Below are 18,990 nucleotides of genomic sequence, written 5' to 3'. Positions count from 1 at the left end.
TACAGGTTCAAGAAATCCAATGGCTTTAAAGAATAAACTCTGGGAAAAAATAAACAAAAAAATAAATCTGGATTTGCCACAGGAAGGAAAAGGAAGCCAAAGGTTCTTTTCCCAGAACAATTGAATTGGTGACTTCCACTATAAACTACTCCTACCCGGGGAGAAGGGGAACCAGACTTTTAGATTCCTATTCTGAGTTTAGCTTCTTTGGGAGGTGTTCATGCTCAGTAAAAGGAGGGATCCGGGCCTTGTGTATCCTCCCCCTAACAACAAGTTCCATGGAACTCTTGGGGATTGACTCACCCAGATAAAATCCTGCAATCTGCTAGGAGCTTCCTTGTGGAAGGAAGGCTCCTAAATTGCAAAGAAAATCCTGGATTCTTGGGCAGAATAGTCTAATATAAGTTAATGAAGAAAAAAGTTAGAAGAGACTGCAGCTGTCTCTCTATTAGCAGAGTGTATCAAAATTTGTATTGGCCTGGCATGGACTTTGAGAATCCAGTTTAGATTCCATAAAACCAGGAGGTAGTGTGGTGAAGTATACAAATACCAAAAAAAGATAGTACTTGCCCTATCTACCTCATTGGGTGATTTCAGGGTTCAAATAAGATAATTTATATAAAATCACTTTTATGTATGAATCAGCAATTAATTTTAATGAATAACTGCTGTTTAAGAAATAATAAATTAAAAGGGGATTGGTTGTATTTGGATACAAATGATCTGGGTTTGAGGCTTGGGTCTCTAAATTATTAGCTGAATGACTCTGGACATATGCTTTCACTTCCAAGCCTCAGTTTCCCTTTTGATAAAATAGATACTTGTCATAATTATTTCACAGGGCTTGTCTTGAGAAAAATGCTTCATAAAAATTGTATGTAATGATGATCTGCTATGTAAAATTAAGTTATTGTTTAGATGAGACATGCTCCAACATTTCTAGATTTATGATTTCATCTGTGTGGGACTCCACCCATACAGATTTCAGTCCTATCTTATTCCAACTCCACCTTGATTCATAGATAGGGTCAAAAAACTATCACGGAAAGGAGAAGCTTCTGATGATAAAGCTTTTCTGAACATGATGACAGCCATCACTAGTGCCCATTCTTGAACCTCTGTAGGCTGGAAGAATCTACCAAAATTAGGACTGGCCTGGTATGGACTTTGAGAACAGTTTAGATTCTATAATACTAGGAGGCAGTATGGTATAGTATGCAAATACCATGTTTTTAAGTTAAAGGATTTGACCTCAGGTAAAATATTTAACATTGTTTTCAGGGCAGCAGTGGATAGAGCATCACCCAGCAAAAGCCAAAGGTTCAAATACTACTTCAGACATTTAATACTAGCTGTGTGACCCCAATTATCTCACCAAAAAAACAGAACAAACCCACAACCCCTGCTTTTCCAGATGGGCTGGATGACCTCTCAAAGTCCTACTCAAGTCTATGATCTTAAAAAAGGAAGAAAACTAGTTATAAAAACCACCAACAACTTCCTTTTTGCAATGTCTAATTTCCAAAATCAGGGACTTCCCCAATTCCTTAATAAATCCTTTCCCCCATCAATTAAACTGTGTGCAAAACAGATTATTTTTAAGGAGTTCCCTGAACTTCCATGCTAGGAAGGGGAAAAAAAAGAAGCAAAGCTAGAAGAGCTGGGGTAGTCTCTAACAAAAATTAATGTGTGCTCTTTCAATTTGTCCTGCCTATGAATAAACAAGCAGATTAGAGCAAACCAGTGTTTGTTTCACTTTTAGCAGCATTTTATAAGACAATTTTGTATAAAAAAGGTATAAAAATATCCCAAAGGGATAGGTGAGGGAGTAATTTTGGGTCTACTGAGGGTCCTATGTTCTCAAACATGCCAAAGTAACTGTGGGGTAAGTCCCAAGCTAGCCTTGGGAAAAGCACTTTACCCCAAGAGAAAATAGATTAATGGAAAAAACCAATAGCTTTGGAGTTAGAAGCCCAGGATGGGATGCTGACTCTGCCACCTATGTATGTGACATTGGGCACAATACTTAAGCTCCTATGTAGAGGGAAATGTTAAACCTCTCTCCTGCTTCTCATTCTGCCCATTTCTTCTCAGTCCCCAATGATAAATCAACATTATCTAACTCCTTGTGTTTTCACTCTCCTCAACCTTCAGTTTCCCAAATCTTGGTGGATCTTATGTGTGTGACGTCCCTTCCTTCTATCCCCTAGCTCAGGCCCTGATCACCTCTAACACAATTATGTCAAAACCTCCTAACCTATTATCTCTTCCTTCTCCAATTCATCCTTCCACTCAGCTGCTAAAATGCCTAACTGCCCACACCATATATGCATGTATATGTAAACACGTGCACACAATATACACATGTGTATACACATAAATACATATGTGCATATATACATACATGTGTGTATGTGTGTATCTTTGTCTCTCTCACCCCCCCTTCACTGTCTTGTGATGGAAGGACTATAGGGTGGAAATGTTATGATGAAATATGTTATTTAAACTGAACGGTTCAAAGTGGAGAGTTCTGATAAAAGATATCAATTAGAGAGATGGCAAAGCCCCAAGATCTTTGCCATGGACAGCATTAAAAAGCTAAAAGATATGGTCCAGAGTCACAAAGAGTCAGACACCATGTATATACATCTAAATACATCTGCAGGTACATATAGATCATATTTACTTATGCATGCATGCATACAGAGGAAACATGGTACATTAGAGCAAGCCTCACAAACAGGAAGACCTTAATTTTTAAGTACTATTTCTGATCCATACAGACAAGGGACTTAACCTCCCATGTCCTGAGCTACTTTCTTAAGACTAAATTTCAGAAAAGATGCCAGCTGCATTAGAGTCTCCTTATATAGGAAGTCCCTATACAGATGAAGTCTCTGGTCTAGTACTTGTCCCTACATTCCCCTTGTCCCTGACAGTCAGTTAAGTTCCTTGAGAGAGGAGACTATTTTGTGTGTGTGTGTGTGTGTGTGTGTGTGTGTGTGTGTTTGCATATACATTCTCTGTATTCACATAACTCTGTGCCTGGCCTATTACCAAGCGGCAGATTCTCAATTTTGTTTTTGTTGACTTGAAATCAAAGGATTTAGAGCTACAGGGGTTCTCATAGACTATGTAGTTCAACCCCCTCATTTTACAGATGAGATACTGAGGTTCAAGGAGCAAGCTTAGTGATTTGGCCAAAGTCACACCTAAATTAAGCGGTAGATTGCTGTTCTTTAGTTTTTTAGTCATATTTGACTCTTTTTATGATCCCATTTGAACTTTTCTTCACAGAGATAGTGCAGTAGTTCACCATTTCCTTCTTCAGCTCTCTTTACAGAGGGGGAACTGAGGCAAAAAGGGTTAATTGTTTACTCAGGGTCACACCCTGCACTCATTTGAACTCAGGGCTTCCAGACTGCAGGACAGGCACTTTATCCCTTCCTGACAATATTCATTTTTAAAATCCAACACATTTTCTATGTCTACAATTTAGCTACTATGGTCCTTAAGTGTCAGTTTCCTCAGCTGTAAGACAGACTCTAAATCTATAAAGGCTGAATGGAAATTGATTTAGGCAAATCAATTTCTTGGGCTTGAATTTCCTCATTGTAAGAAGTAAGGAGTTTGGACTGCTGGGTGTCCCAGCTCTGCATCTATTACCCTATGATCTCTAACATCCCTTCCAGTTCCAAGTTTCTAAGATCTCTCCCTCCCTTCCTGCCCCCACTAGCTAAGTCAATTTCCCAATCCAGTCACGAGTTAGAATCCCCCTTCTGACACTTAGAATCTGTGTAATATATGTATCAAAAATGAATTAAGACCTATCTCCCAGCAAGGATGGCTTCCTAGGAAGGGTGTAAAATCAATTACATAACAGACCACATCCTCCAGGAATTAACTTATCAGACAGACTAACTTCCTTCAGCAAAGACTGGCCAGTCTTAGAGATGGGACAGAAGGCGGCAAACGAGAAGAACAGGAGCCTGCTAAGTTAGAAGGGGTAGCTGAGTGCAGACAGACGAGCGGCCCGGGACTGGAGAAGTCAATGAGGATGTGGGTCCGACAGGCAGCAAGCCCAGAGAAAAGAGAAAGTCGGGGACGCAGCTGGCATTACCGTGTCCTCGGTGGATCCAGGAGGAGGCGGAGGGAGACGCTGCAACCAGATCCCTCTCGGGTGCCACAAGTTATATTGCGGCTGAAGCGCGAAAGCGAAAGCGGATAGGGGGCGGGGCTGAAGGCGGCGGGGAGGAGCCTCGCTTTCCGAGGGCCCGCGGGGCCAGTTCCTTCAGTCCCAGGCCGGGGGTCGGGGTCAAAAGGGCGGGGCGAGCGGGCCGCAGTTCCCTAAGTTTGCGGCTCCCAGAACACCGCCCACATCCCGTGCGCGCGGGGAGGTGCCTCCTAGGCCCGCTAGGGAGTTTTTCCGGGTCCTGGGCCCAGCTCACTGGGCGGAGTCTATCTGCTTTCTTTGCATTGCAATTACCAAGGTTTTTTTTCTGCTGCCTCGCCCGATTCCCAGAAGAGGAGAGGCTCTGCTTCCCAATGCCTGGGTTTTCCACCTTTGAATTCTAGAGCCAGGAATTGTCTTGGATCAATGAACCACTGAGAAAAAACCAAGGGTGACTTAGTTGAGCATCGCACAACCTTGCTGTTATTGTATACACTGTATTGCTGGTTCTGCTTGTTTTGCTCAGCATCAGTTCATTTAAATCTTTCCAGAACTTTCTAAATCAACTTCTTCTGCTTTTTTTTTTAATATAACAATAATATTCTATTACCTTCATGTGCCACAACTTGTAAGGCCATTCCTCAAATGATAGGGATCTACTCTTTTTCCAATTCTTCACTGTCACAAAAAGAGCTGCTGCATTTTTGCACACACGGGTCCTTTTCCTTTCTTTATGATTTCCTTGGAATACAAACCCAATAAGGGCTCTGCTGGATCACCGGGTATGCACAGTTTTATAGCCCTTTGAGTATAGTTCCAAATAACTCTCCAGAATGGTTGGATCATTTCACAACTCCACCAACAATGCATCAGTGTCCCAGTTTTCCTACACCCCCTCCAACATTTATCATTATCTTTTCCTGTTATCTTAGCCTATCTGAGAGATAGGAGGTAGTACCTCGGTTGTTTTAATTGAATTTCTCTAATCGATAATGATTTAGAGCATTTTTTCCCCCCATATAACTAGATAGCTTTAATTTCATCATCTGAAAACTGTTCATATCCTTTGACTATCAATCAGGGAATAGCTTATAGTCTTATAAATTTGACATCATTCTTTATATATTTTATGCAAGAAACCTTTATCAGAAACACTGGCTGTAAAAAAATAAAATTTTCAGCTTTGTACTTCTTTTTAAAAAGTATTTCTGTTGGTTTTGTTTGTGTAAAACATTTTTAATTTCATGTAATCAAAGTTGTCCATTTTGCCTTTCATAATGTTCTTTAGTTCTTCTTTGGCCATAAATTCCTCCCTTCTCCAAAGATCTGAGAGGGAAATTATCCTTTGCTCTCCCAATGGCGTCATCTTTTATACCCAGATCTGATTTTTGATCTGATTTTGGTATGGGTGTGAATGTAGGCCTATGTCCAGCTTCTGACATAATTGTTTTCCAGTTTTCCCAGCAATTTTTGTCAAATATGGAATTCTTGTCCCAAAAGCTGGAGTGTGGGGGTTTATCAAAGAGGCAGCTAGGTGGTGCAGTGGATAGAGCACCAGCTCTGAAGTCAGGAGGACCTGAGTTGGTAATATATTTAGAAAAGCTAATGATTTATGTGGGCTTATTTTATATCCTGCAACTTTGCTAAAGCTATGATTTGCTTCCAATAGGTTTTTGGATGATTTTTTAGGCTTCTCTAAGTATATCATCATGTCATCTGTAAAGAGTAATAGTTTTATTTCCTTATTTCCTCTTGTAATTCCTTTAATTTCTTTTTCTTTTCTTATTGCTAAAGCCAACATTTCTAGTACAATGTTGAATAATAGTAGTGATAATGGGCATCCTTGTTTCATCTTATTGGGATTTTGGGGGGGAATTCAGCCATGTTCTCTCCATATTATCATATGATTTTTTTTTTTGGTTTTGTTATTGATATAGTTGATTATGGAAATAGTTTTCCTGATATTGAACCAGCCTTGCATTTCTGGTATAAATCCCACTTGGTCATAATATACTATCCTGTTGATAAGCTGTTGTAATAATAAATAACTAATTTAAAATTTTTGCATCAATATTCATTAGAGATTAGTCTATAATTTTTTTTTCTGTTTTGATATCAGTACCTGATTTAGATATCAGTACTATTTTTGTGTCATAGAAGGAATTTGGCAGGACTCCTTTACCTATTTTCCCAAATATTTTATATAATATTGAAATTAATTGGTTCTTTAAATCTTTGGTAGAATTTACTTGTAAATCCATCTGGCCCTGGTGATTTTTTTCTTAGGGACTTCATTTATGTCTTGTTCAATTTCTCTTTTCTAAAATGGAACTATTTAAGTAATTTATTTCCTCTTCTGTTAATCTGGGTAATTTATCTTTTTTTGGTAAATATTCATCCAATTTGATTATATTGTCAGACTTGCTGGCATACACTTGGACAAAATAGTTCGTAATTATTGCTTTAATTTCTTTTGTATTGGTGGTAAGTTCACCCTTTTCATTTTTGATGCTGATAATTAGGGTTTTTCTTTTCCTTTTTCTTTTTTAAATTAATTTTATAATTATAATTTTTTTGACAGTACATATGCATGGGTAATTTTTTTTTACAAGATTATCCCTTGTATTCACTTTTCCAAATTTTCCCCTCCCTCCCTCTACTCCCTCCCCTAATTGACAGGCTATCCCATACATATTAAATGTGTTACAGTATATCCTTAATACAATATATGTGTGTAAAACCAAATTTCTTTTTGCCCGGTAAGAATTGGATTCCAAAGGTATAAGTAACCTGTGTAAAAGTACAATAGTGCAAACATTTTACACTCAATTCCCAGTGTTCCTTCTCTGGGTGTAGCTGTTCCTGTCCATCATTGATCAGCTGTAATTGAATTGGATCTTCTTTATGTTGAAAATATTCACTTCAATCAGAATATGTCTTCATACATATCGTTGTATAGTGATCTCCTGGTTCTGCTCATTTCACTCAGCATCAGTTCATGTAAGTCTCTCCAAGCCTCTCTGTATTCATCCTGCTGGTCATTTCTTACAGAGCAATAATATTCCATAACCTTCATATACCATAATTTACCCAACCATTCTCCAATTGATGGGCATCCATTCATTTTCCAGTTTCTAGCCACTACAAAAAGAGCTGCCAAAACATTTTGACACATACAGGTCCCTCTCCCTTCTTTAGTATTTCTTTGGGATATAAGCCCAATAGCAGCACTGCTGGATCAAAGGGTTTTGGTAACTTTTTGGGCATAGTTCCAGATTGCTCTCCAGAATGGCTGGATCCTTTCACAACTCCACCAACAATGCATCAGTATCCCAATTTTCCCACAAACCCTCCAACATTCATCATTATTATTTCTTGTCATCTTAACCAATCTGACAAGTGTGTAGTGGTATCTCAGAGTTGTCTTAATTTGCATTTATCTGATCACTAGTGATTTGGAACACTCTTTCATATGAGTGGATATAGTTTCAATTTCATCATCTGAAAATTATCTGTTCATATCCTTTGGCCATTTATCAATTGGAGAATTATTTTCCTTTTTCTAATCAAATTAACCAAAGGTTTATATAATTTTTTTCATAAAATCAATTCTTAGTATTATAAATTAGTTCAATAGTTTCTTAGTTTTCTTAGTTTTAATTTTATTAATCTCTCCTTTGAGTTTCAGAATTTCTAATTTGATATATAATTGGGGGTTTTAATTTTTTTCTTTTTCTAGCTTTTTTAGTTGTGTGCCCAATTCATTAATATCCTCTTTCTGTATTTCTGTATTTTATTCATGTAACTATTTGGAGATATAAAATTTCACCTAAGAACTGTTTTTTTTGCATCCCATAGTTTTGGGCATGTTGTTTTTTTATTGTCATTTTCTTGGATGAAATTATTTATTGTTTCTGGGATTTGTTGTTTGATCCACTTATTTGAAGTTAGATTTGTCTGACTCTGAGAGGGGAAGCTTGAGGTCCTTCACTAATATAATTTTGCTGTCTATTTCTTCCTGTAAATGGCTTAATATCTTCTCTAAGAATTTGGATGTTCTACCACTTGGTGCATATATTGTTAGTAGTATCTTTACTACTTCATTGTTTATGGTACCCTTCAACAAGATGTAGTTTCCTTATCTCTTTTAATTAGATTTATTTTTACTTTTTCTTTATCTGAGATCAGAATTGCTATCCCTGCTTTTTTAATGCTTCAGGTGAAGCATAATAAATTCTGCTCCAGCCTTTTACCTTTATTCTGACTGTATCTCTCTGTTTCAAATGTGTTTCTTGTAAACAACATATTGTAGGATTCTGTTTTTTAATCCACTCTATTTTCTTCTGTTCACAGTTATGATTACCAATCCATTATTTCCTTCCATCCTATTTTCTCTCCTGCATATATTTTTGGTATCTTGGTATCTTTCACCCTGTCCCTCCTTAGTAGTATTTTGTTTTTAATTCACTCTAACCTCTATCTTCCCTACCTTCTATCTCCTCTTCCCCCTTTTCTTACCCCTTTCTTATAGTATTTATGCCCTCCCTTCTATCCAGTTTCTCCTTTTTCTTTCCCTTTTCTCCTCCTGCTTCTGTTCTTGCTCTCCCTCTCTCTTACCTCTTCCCTCCCCAAGACAGCAAGCAATCTAATATAAGTTACATATGTACAGTTGTTTTAAACATATTTCCATATTTATCATGTTGTACAAGAGAAACCAGACCAAAAGGGAAAGAACCAAGAGAAAGAAAAAGCAAGCAAACAAACAAAAATACTATGCTTTGATCCACATTTAGTCTTTATAGTTCTCTTTCTGCTTGTGGATGACATTTTCCATCCCAAGTCTATTGGAATTATCTTGAATTACCACACTGTTGAAAAGAGTCAAGTCCATCACAGTTGATCATCATATAATCTTGCTGTTATGGAGTACAATAGTCTCTTAGTTTAGCTCACCTCATTCAGCATCAGTTCATGTAAGTCTTTTCAGGATTTTCTGAAATCAACCTGCTCATTATTTCTTATAGAACAATAATATTCCATTACAATCATGTACCTATTCATCCATTTCCCAACTGATGAGCATCCCCTCAATTTCCAGTTCCTTGCCATTAGAAAAAGGGCTGCTACAAATATTTTTGCATATGTGGGTCCACTTCTCTTTTTTATGATCTCTTTGGGATACAGACCCAGTAATGACACTGCTGGATCAAAGGGTTTGCAGTTTTATAGCCCTTTGGACATAGTTAGGAAATGTTTCTTGAACAATAAAAGCTTCCACTTTTTCCCCTCTTACTTTTCTTAACACCTTATAACACCTTAACAGCTTGATAATATTATTCCATCATAATTACTCTTTCTAAAATTATTAGTGATCTCCTATTTGCCATATCCAATGTCATTTTCTCAGTCTTTATTATCTTCAACTTCTCCGCAATCTTTGATAATATCAATAATTCTCTCCTCCTTGTTACATACTCATTTTCTTTCTATGTGTCGGAGACATTATTCTCTCCTGGTTTTCCTTTTCTTTTGTCTCCTTTGCTGGATCCATCTCCCAATCATGCTCTCTAACTGTAGGTGTCTACTTGGCATTCTGTTCTGAGTCCTCTTCTTCTCTTCCTTTATATACTACTTCAGTTGATAATCTTATCAGCTCCCTTGGGTTTAATTATCATCATGCTCCAAATTTTCTACTGATCTCCCATCTTGAATCTCCAACTGTTTTTCAGACATCTCCAATTGAATGTCCAGTAGATATCTTAAACTGAAAATGTCCAAAACAAAATTCATGATCTTTCTTTCTAAACCCTCCCCATCCTATGCCTTCCCTATTGCTTCAGAGGATAACATCATCCTCCCAATCCTGCACATTTGAAATTATCCTCACTATCTTTCACTCCCATGTCCAATTTGTTGCCAGGGTCTACAGATTTTACCTCTGTAACATTTCTTGATGTTACACTTTAACACACTGTCACTACTTTGGCACAGGCCTCCATCATTTCATGCTTCAGTTATTGAAACAGTCTGCTGATAGGTATGCTTATCTCAAGTTTCTCCCTACTTCAATCCATCCTTCATTCAGCTCTGAAACTAATCTTTCTAAAGCACAGGTATGACTGTATCTATTACTATTAACTCTTTTGGCTCTTTATTACCTTCAGGATCAAATACAAAATCCTCTATTTAGCAGGCAAATCCCTTCATATTCTATCTCCTTTCTACTTTTTCAGTCTTCTTATACTTACCCTGGCTCACATTTTTTTTTGATCCATGGACACCAACCTTTTTGATGTTCCACAATCAAGATATTCCATCTCTTGGCTCCAGCATTTTCTCTGGCTGTCCCTTGTTACTGGAATGCTCTCCCACTTCAATTTTATCTGTTGGTATCCTTGGCATTTTTAAAGTCATAACTAAAATTCTATTTTCCATAGGAAGCCTTTTCAAGCCTCTTTTAATTCTAGTGGTTTCCCTCTGTTAATAATTTCTTACTTATCTTGTAGATAGTTTGTTGTCTCCCCCATTAGAATCCTCCTTAAGGCAGGGATTATTTGTTAGGAACATGTTAGATACTCAACAATAACAAAAAGAGTGAGAATGTTATGTTGTGATCCACATTTAGTCCTTACAGTCTCTTCTTTCTTCATCACAAGACCATTGGAACTGGCCTGAATCACCTCCATGTTGAAAAGAGCCACTTCCATCAGAACTGATCATCATGTAATATTGATATTGCAGTGTACAATGTTTTCCTGGTTCTGCTCATTTCACTTAACATCAATTCATGTAAGTCTCTCCAGGCCGCTCTAAAATTATCCTTCTGATCGTTTCTTATAGAACAATGATATTCCATAACATTCATATACCATAACTTATTCAGCCATTATCTAACTGATGGGCATCCACTCAGTTTCCAGTTTCTTGCCATTTTGAAAAGGACTGCCACAAACATTTTTGCACATGTGGGTCCCTTTCCTTCCTTTAAGATCTACTAGATTTAAGATCTAGTAGAAACACTGCTGGATCAAAGAGTATGCACATTCAAACTATATTATTAAACAGTGATTATCAAACCTATTTTATTTTTAAAGAGATCAGTGGAATTGACTAGATAAGAAAGGATTGGAAAGGATTGAAGTCAGTGAACCACTGTTTGATCAAGTGAAGAATATAAATTATTTTGTGAACCTCTTATTTATTAAAAATCATTGGAAAAGAAATCATTTTTGGCATAACTTAGGTTTAGACCAACATCTTATAAGATATAAGGTCAGAAACAATACTATATGATGATCAATTCTGATGGATGTGGCCATTTTCTTTCTTTTTTTTTTCTGAAGGTTAAGTGGGTCACACAGCTAGTGCCCAGGGTCACATAGCTAGTGATGTGGCCATTTTCAACAATGAGATGAACCAGATCAATTCCAATAGAGCAATAATGAACTGAACCAGCTACACCCAGTAAAAGAACTCTGGGAGATTCCCAATCCCTCTAATTTTGTCTGCCTGCATTTTGGATTTCCTTCACAGGCTAATTTTACACTATTTCAAAGTCCGGTTCTTTTTGTATAGTAAAACAACTGTTTGGACATGTATACATAAATTGTATTTAATTTATACTTTAACATATTGAGCATGTGTTGGTCAACCTGCCATTTGGAGGGGGGAGAAGGAGGGGAAAAATTAGAACAAAAGATTTGTTCATGTTGTAAAATTACCCATGCATATATCTGGTAAATAAAAACTATTAAATAAAAAAATTTTAAAAAAGATATAAGGTCAGAGTGGATTCATGACCTACATATTAAAACTCACATGATAAAAAATGAAAAATTAGAAAAGAACCAGATCAAGTACTTTTCATTGGTATAATTAGGGAGAGAATTATAACCAGATAAGAATGAACATAAAAGTTAAATTTCAGTTACATGGCAGTGAAAAGCTGTTGCATGAACAAAAATCAGGCAACCAAGTTAATAAAGGAAGTGGTTGATAAACAAAAAAAAATCTTTGTGTCAAGTTTTTCTGAGAAGGTTCTTATTGAAGAAATACAATAACAAAAAGCCTGTCAAAAGATATGTACAAATGGTTCTCAAAAGAAAACTGCATGTTATTAGTTATTTTAAAGATTGCAAACCAGGGGTGCATTTAAGAGAAATTCAAAACAATTTGTGGTTCTTTGCCTTACATCCAGAAAATTGACAGAAAAGACAAAAGATGGAAATAGTCAATGTTGATGCAGGTGTGGCAAAATATTAGTGTATTAGTGGCAAAAATTAGGTATATTAATGAAAAAATTGGCATATTGGAGCTGGGAATTGGTCCAACCATTCTGCAAAGCTATTTGAAATTATACTAAGAAAATGACTAAAATATCCATCCACCTAGAGATCCCAAGTAAGTCAATGATACAAAATAATGTCTTAAAGACCCCCAAAATACTTATAGCAACACTTTATAGTATCAAAGAACTGGGAAGAAAGTAAAAGCCCACCAATGCAGAATGACTAAACAAAATTTGGTACACTATTGAACATTTACAGTGCTGTAAAAACAAAACAAAACAAAACAAAAAACCAACAACAACAACAACAAAAACAAAAATTAAAAAAAAAAACTCAAAAGGATGAAAATAAAATAATGGGAAGTTAAAAAAACAGAACCACGAAATTAATTTACATAGTGACTCTACTAATTTCAATAGAAAGAAAAACAGTAACACAAATAAAAACTTAATATGGAAAATTTAAATGAATAAAGATTCCTAAAGAAGAGTTGTAAGAGTGCACTTCTATCCCTTTTTTTCTTAGCGTATAGATGTGGAATACTGTATTTAAGTTGAATCACGTTGATATATTTTTTAGTTTTGACAAACAATTTTTTAATATCTTCTAAAGAATGGCTTTCAGAGAGAGGATAGAGGAAAAGTGATATAAAAAGATATCAAGAATTTTTTTTAAAAAGTAAGTTGTTATTTAAATGTTTTCAACGTCCACCTTAGGCCATGTCTCCAATTCATGAGAGGTTTTAAAAATAGAATTAATAATAATTTAAAGCAAATCTTTAATAGGCTATGTTTATTTCAATTTAGTTCAATAAACATTTATAACAGGCTTCTTATGTTTAGGCACTGTGATAAGCCTTAAGATTCCAAAGAGAAAACAAAAGGAACAAAAACTCCAACAACAAACCCAAACTAAATCTGCCTTCAAGTAGCTTACATTCTAAACACAATTTATGCTGGTTTTCATGATTTCTGAAGGAGGGTGAATTTAAGACACAGAAACACTGATGATACCTGGCATTTATATAGCATGTTAAGGCTGACAAAGCACTTTGCCTATCATCTCATTTGAGCCTCCACACAACCCTGTGAGATAGATGCTAGAGTATCATAATCCCTATTTAATAGAAGAAGAGCCAAAAGCTCAGAAAGGAAAGTGACGGGTCTATGAAGACACTGACTGTTATCAGAAGTAGGATTCAAATTCACAATTGTATCACGCTCTACAACTTCACCCCTACTTTATTCGACTTCAGTTATAGGGCAAAAATATTCAGTGATAAAGCCAGCATTCATGCGCCCTGTTAGCTTGTGTTTTTGCCTCCGTGAGTTATTTACTATATTCGAAGTGTCCCGTCTGGGAATAGATACAAGAGTAACTTTTCTTCCTGATGGTCTTACGAAGATAGGGCGTTACTTCTTTTAAAGCTCTTTTCTTAGCTAATGATCACAGCTAGCATTAAACGATCAGGGGTGAATGCGGAATGGTCACCTCCCAGGATCTAGTCATCTAGACAGGCACGAAGCCATTCATGAGTTCACTTTTCTATTTAGAGAACCATGTCAGCTAGAAATGCCTCTACTGCCCCTTCCCCCAGCATGCTTGTTGACAGAAGCGCCAAAATAGACCCTCTGAGTAAGAGGCAGCTTTATAAGCCTTCCAGCTGCTGATTTCACACCAGAAAGTCAAGAAAGCAAAGGAGGCAGTTGGATAAAGAAGGTTAACATAGGCTGGTGACCACGAAGGACAACAAGGAGATTGAACAAGGGCTCTGGGTATAGAGTGGAGTTGGATGTTTGAAGGAGCTATCCTTGGATTTCTCGTTTGTTACTTTGTTACGCTAAGATGAACGTGCAGGCTTGTTCTCGGTGTGGGTACGGGGTTTATCCTGCTGAAAAGATCAACTGTATAGATCAGGTTAGTAGTATATTTCTTTGGTCTTTGAAATTTATTATTAAATAAAATTTACTATTACTTTTTTTTTTTTACCTAAGCAAAAACTCCTGCGCATTTTGAAGCGGATGGATATCCCCATCTTCTTCCCTCGTGTTTGTTTCCAAGGGGGAAACATAACTTGTCTTTATCATCTTGAAAGAAAAGATGCTAATCTTTTGATTTAATTATGATAACTGTGTTTTTTAATCTTCTCTCTTGCCCAAATTCCAGGGTGACTGAAACTTAATAACTGTATTTTACTCTTGATCATATCTGAGTATTTGGAAATTATGGAATCTCCCTTTCTCTTTTCTGTATGGTTTCTCTAGACATGGCACAAAGCTTGTTTTCACTGTGAGGTCTGCAAGATGATGCTAAGTGTCAATAATTTTGTGAGTCACCAGAAGAAGCCTTATTGTTATGCGTAAGTTTGTGGCTTTCTCCTCTCTGCTCACCCCCATCCTTTTTTAAACATCCTTTTGAACCTTTTTTTTTTTTTTTTTTTTTTTTTTTGAGAATTGCTAAGAAACCACTTAAAGAAATGGTATCAGTTCTAAAGAAAAGCATATTCTTTCAAAAAATATTCTCCTAAATATAACCTGGAATACATATTGTGGAATACATCTAAGTGTAATATGCACTAAAAGAGGACCCTGGGTTTAAATATTTGGGAAAACAAATTAACCAGATAAAGATCAGCATTGCCCCTTAGCTCTGTAACTTATTTGTGTCACCTTGACCATATCACTTAATGTTCCTAGGTGCTGATTTTCTCATTTCAAATGAAAGTGTTGGACCAGATGACCAATATCTTAAGTCCCTTCTAATTATAAATGTGACTCTTAAGTCTGTGGAAATGTGACTCCTAAGTCTGTAGAAATGGGCAAACCCATTTAATGGCCATAAAACATGAGGGCTAGGGTTTTGGGAAAATAATTCCCTCCAAAGTTTTCATTTTGTAATGGCCGTTTGCTAGAGGTTTTTTTTTTTTTGTTTGTTTTGTTTTGTTTTTGTTTTTGTTTTTAAATAGGACATATGAGAATGTAGTGTATAAAAAGTGGTGGACTTGGATTTGAGAGGCCTGGATTGGAATCTAGCTCAAAGTTTCTAAAATTCTAAAAACAAAACCTAAATTAATAATTACATAATTATGATATATAAAATGTATAATATATAAATTATAATTAATTTAACTTCTAGATAATGCACTTACTGCCTTAGCCAGGTACTATACATTTAGATTATTCATGATCAAGTAGTGTTGAGCCATGAAAATTTGCTGAGAGATTAGCACTTTTCTAACTTTCTTTTGTATTTCTTTTGTGTTTTATAGACATAACCCCAAGAACAACACATTCACTAGTGTATATAGGAGCCCATTAAATATAAATTTGAAAAAGCAGTCAGAAGTAGCTAATGAGGTAAGTAATTTGATTCTTTTTTTTTTTAGAAATTATTGAAAAAATTACCTTTGTATTTAAATAGACTCTGTTTGAGAATCTTTCTCTAGACTGGATTTCATATCTATTCTCCACACTGAATCTATTTATTATTATTTCTCTTTCCCTCAACTATTCAGTGGGTTTATTTAATGAGCAATAAAGAATACATATGGTTTAAGATTCTACACAACATAAGTGACTTAACTAGTTTCATATGCTTCTACCTAATTTGATAATGATCTTATTCAGTGTAGTGAGCATACTGTTGTACTTAATAAATGGGATTGGTTACTGAATTGAACAAAGGACACATAGATTGATTTTTCTTCTCATCAGTGAGATTGTTTATGTGCCATGTGTATGTTTTTACTGGCATTTGGGGAGATCATTCAAATAATTTTAAATCTGTAATTCTCCAGCCTGAAAATCATTAGCTATGTTGAAGATGTAACTGTTCAGAGCTCAAGGTAGAAAAGTTTGAGACCTTCCATCCCTATTCCGTGACTAGAAAGATTTTTTTTCAATCAATCAACAAACATCTCTTAAGTACTTATTATGTACCCCAGGGTGGTATACTAATAGACAATACTTATACCTGAGTGAATTTTTAAAAACATACACCCACTTTAAAAAAACAGTTAATGACAGCACTACAGAGTGGAGTGGAAATATTGGTTCCAAAGTTGGCATCTTTGCATTAGAATCCAAGATCTCTCATTAATGAGCTATGCAAACCTAGTTTAATTACTATATCTTTCTCAACCTTGATTTCCCTATCTTTATTGAGAATATTGAATTAGGTGGTCTCTGAAAAACTTCACAGTTCTAGCATTTTATACTTCTCTATAGAAAATGTCCACAATTCAAGTACTTACTAGCTGTGTGATTCTAGGAAAGTCTTTTTAATATCTTTGACCCTCAGTTTATTTATTTGTAAAATGGAGCCATTTATTAAATGCCTACAATGTTAGGCACTGTGCAAAATTCTGGAGATAAAGAAAGAATCAAAAGACAGTCTCTGTCCTCAAGAAGCTTACAATCAAATGGAAGAGACCACATGCAAACAAAACCAGATGCATACAATATATGTGTGTGTGTGTGTGTGTGTGTGTGTGTGTGTGTGTGTATGTATATAGGAAATAATTAACAAAGGGAAGGCATTAGAGTGAAGAGTCTAGGATCAATAATAGTACCTCCCTCATGAGATTATCGTGAGGATCAATTGAGATGTTCCATGTAAAGTATTTTGGAAATCTTAAGGCACTATGCAAATGTTAGGTATCATTATTCTAGTAATTATTATCTAAAGAATAAAATTTATTTTCCCCTTTCCCTAAATAATTAGCTATTGTTGTTCAGTTGTGTCTAACTCTTCATGACCCTCTGGAACACACTGTCCATGTGGTTTTCTTGTCAAAGATTCTGGAAAGATTTGTTATTTCTTTCTCTAGTAGATGAAATTAAGGAGTTGTCTTGTCTTGTCCAGGAATAAACAGCTAATCAGTGATTGAGGCCAAATTTGAATTCAGATCTTCCTTACTCCAGGCTAAATGCTCTATTCACTGAATCACTTAGCTGTTTTTAAATAACTTATTAGTTAATGGTATTAAGCTGTTTTTCCTCCTACTTTCCAAACAGGGAAAATTGTGGGTAAAATAGAAAAATTGTAGAAAAGTAGAAAATAGTGGGTAAGGACTTGCTCTGGATTCCTTCCAAATATTACCTTGGGCCTTAGATTAATTAGCATGAATTCCACCTATTCTTCTTGTGAGTAGGGCATTATAGAAAGGTTACTGAGATTCCTGGTCTGTCCAACTGGAATAGCATAGCACCCTATTATAAAGTGTTTCAAAATAGTCTTATGAGTTATTCTCTGTCATTTTTTTTCTCAATTGAGGATTTTGACATTATAGAACATTTTACACAAAGGCTCATGAAAAAAAAATAGCCTTGCTATGTCTGAGATTTGACTGTTGATTTTTATGCATAGCTACATAAGACAGAATTTGGAATAGTGATAGGATGTCCAAATATCTAGTTGAAAAAAATAAATCAATCTCCATGACATATAGTACTTTACAATTTTTTTAAAGTTGGAGATGCATCTTTATAGTCAACATGCCATTTTTACCATTAATATTTTAAAATTTCAAAAATTTCATCTTTGTGCATTTTAGCATCTTTTTAATTTTTAATTTTTTTCTTATTATGAATTTAATCATCAAAAAACACAAAAATCCCAGTAAATAAAGTTAGCTATAGTATTTTGCAATGTATACGTTTAAAAAATGAGAGATATATTTTTAAAGTCATCTTACTTTTTTTTATCTTTGACATTTCCCAGGGGAGGGAAAAATAAGATTAACAGCATATTTTTTTCTTGCTCAATAGCATAGACTATTCAATTCTCCATCATGGTCTGCAAAAAAAATCATGCATTATTTGCTATACTTTAAAATTGGAATGGGTTCATTTTCTTTTAATGGTGTATGACAGACTGTACTGGAATGAGACAGAAATTACTACAGATTCTATTTCTACTCACAGACTGCAATCTGAGAACCTCAGAAGAGGTGGGTGTAAACTAAACAATTGGCAGCTGAGATCACTTTCCCTCCTTTACTAAGAAAAACAAATAAACACATTTCCAACAAATCCTTTCCTTTAGAGTTTCTGAATATTTAGATTTTTCTGCACCTTGGGACAGAATATAGTCTTAAGTTTTTTTACACCTTTGAAATACTTTGTTGATGCAAGAGAGTATTAGCAGTTGTGGGAAGGTTTGTCAATTCCAGTTATGATTGAAGCCAGGTTTATATTTTTTCTGTAATGGTGTTTAAAGTCATAGAAGTTAAAGGTGATAGAGACCTTAGAAGTCATTCAGTAAAATCCCCTCATTTTCTTTCTTTGTTTTTATTTTTAATAAATATTTACAGGGAAAGAATTTTCTCCTTAAATCTAGTTGGTAGGTATAAGTATAATTTCAAAACCATAATTTTTATTGATTTTTTAGTATTTTCATCATTACATTAATCACGTTATTCTCTCTTTCTTCCCAAAAAGCCATTCCTTATAACAAAAAATTAAAAAGAAAAACAGCAATTAAGTAAAATTAACCAGCCATTGAAAAAGTTTGACATTGTATGCTGAGTTC

General features: G+C 35.4%; 2 protein-coding genes across 3 annotated transcripts in view; one reads left to right on the top strand and one right to left on the bottom strand.

Moving 5' to 3' along the window:
- Positions 1 to 4,390, bottom strand: part of CASP7 (caspase 7) — a 53,240-nt gene extending 48,850 nt beyond the window's left edge. The window contains exon 1 of the mRNA XM_074295654.1: positions 4,121 to 4,390. The gene's annotated coding sequence lies outside the window, so the exon portion shown is untranslated. The remainder of the gene's footprint in view (positions 1 to 4,120) is intronic.
- Positions 4,391 to 14,133: 9,743 nt separating this feature from the next.
- Positions 14,134 to 18,990, top strand: part of NRAP (nebulin related anchoring protein) — an 81,905-nt gene continuing 77,048 nt past the window's right edge. Inside the window, exons 1-3 of one of the 2 annotated variants that reach the window (XM_074295651.1) lie at positions 14,134 to 14,376; positions 14,724 to 14,818; positions 15,728 to 15,815. In XM_074295651.1, the coding sequence (XP_074151752.1) occupies positions 14,305 to 14,376; positions 14,724 to 14,818; positions 15,728 to 15,815 (255 nt within the window). In that variant the 5' untranslated portion in view covers positions 14,134 to 14,304. The remainder of the gene's footprint in view (positions 14,377 to 14,723; positions 14,819 to 15,727; positions 15,816 to 18,990) is intronic. The other variant, XM_074295652.1, reaches the window with a different exon arrangement.

The sequence above is a fragment of the Sminthopsis crassicaudata genome, chromosome 2 (genome assembly GCF_048593235.1).
Source record: "Sminthopsis crassicaudata isolate SCR6 chromosome 2, ASM4859323v1, whole genome shotgun sequence".
NCBI classification, from domain to species: Eukaryota; Metazoa; Chordata; class Mammalia; order Dasyuromorphia; family Dasyuridae; genus Sminthopsis; species Sminthopsis crassicaudata.
The sequence above is the reverse complement of the archived record's forward strand: the minus strand, read 5'-3'. Positions and strand labels throughout refer to the sequence as shown.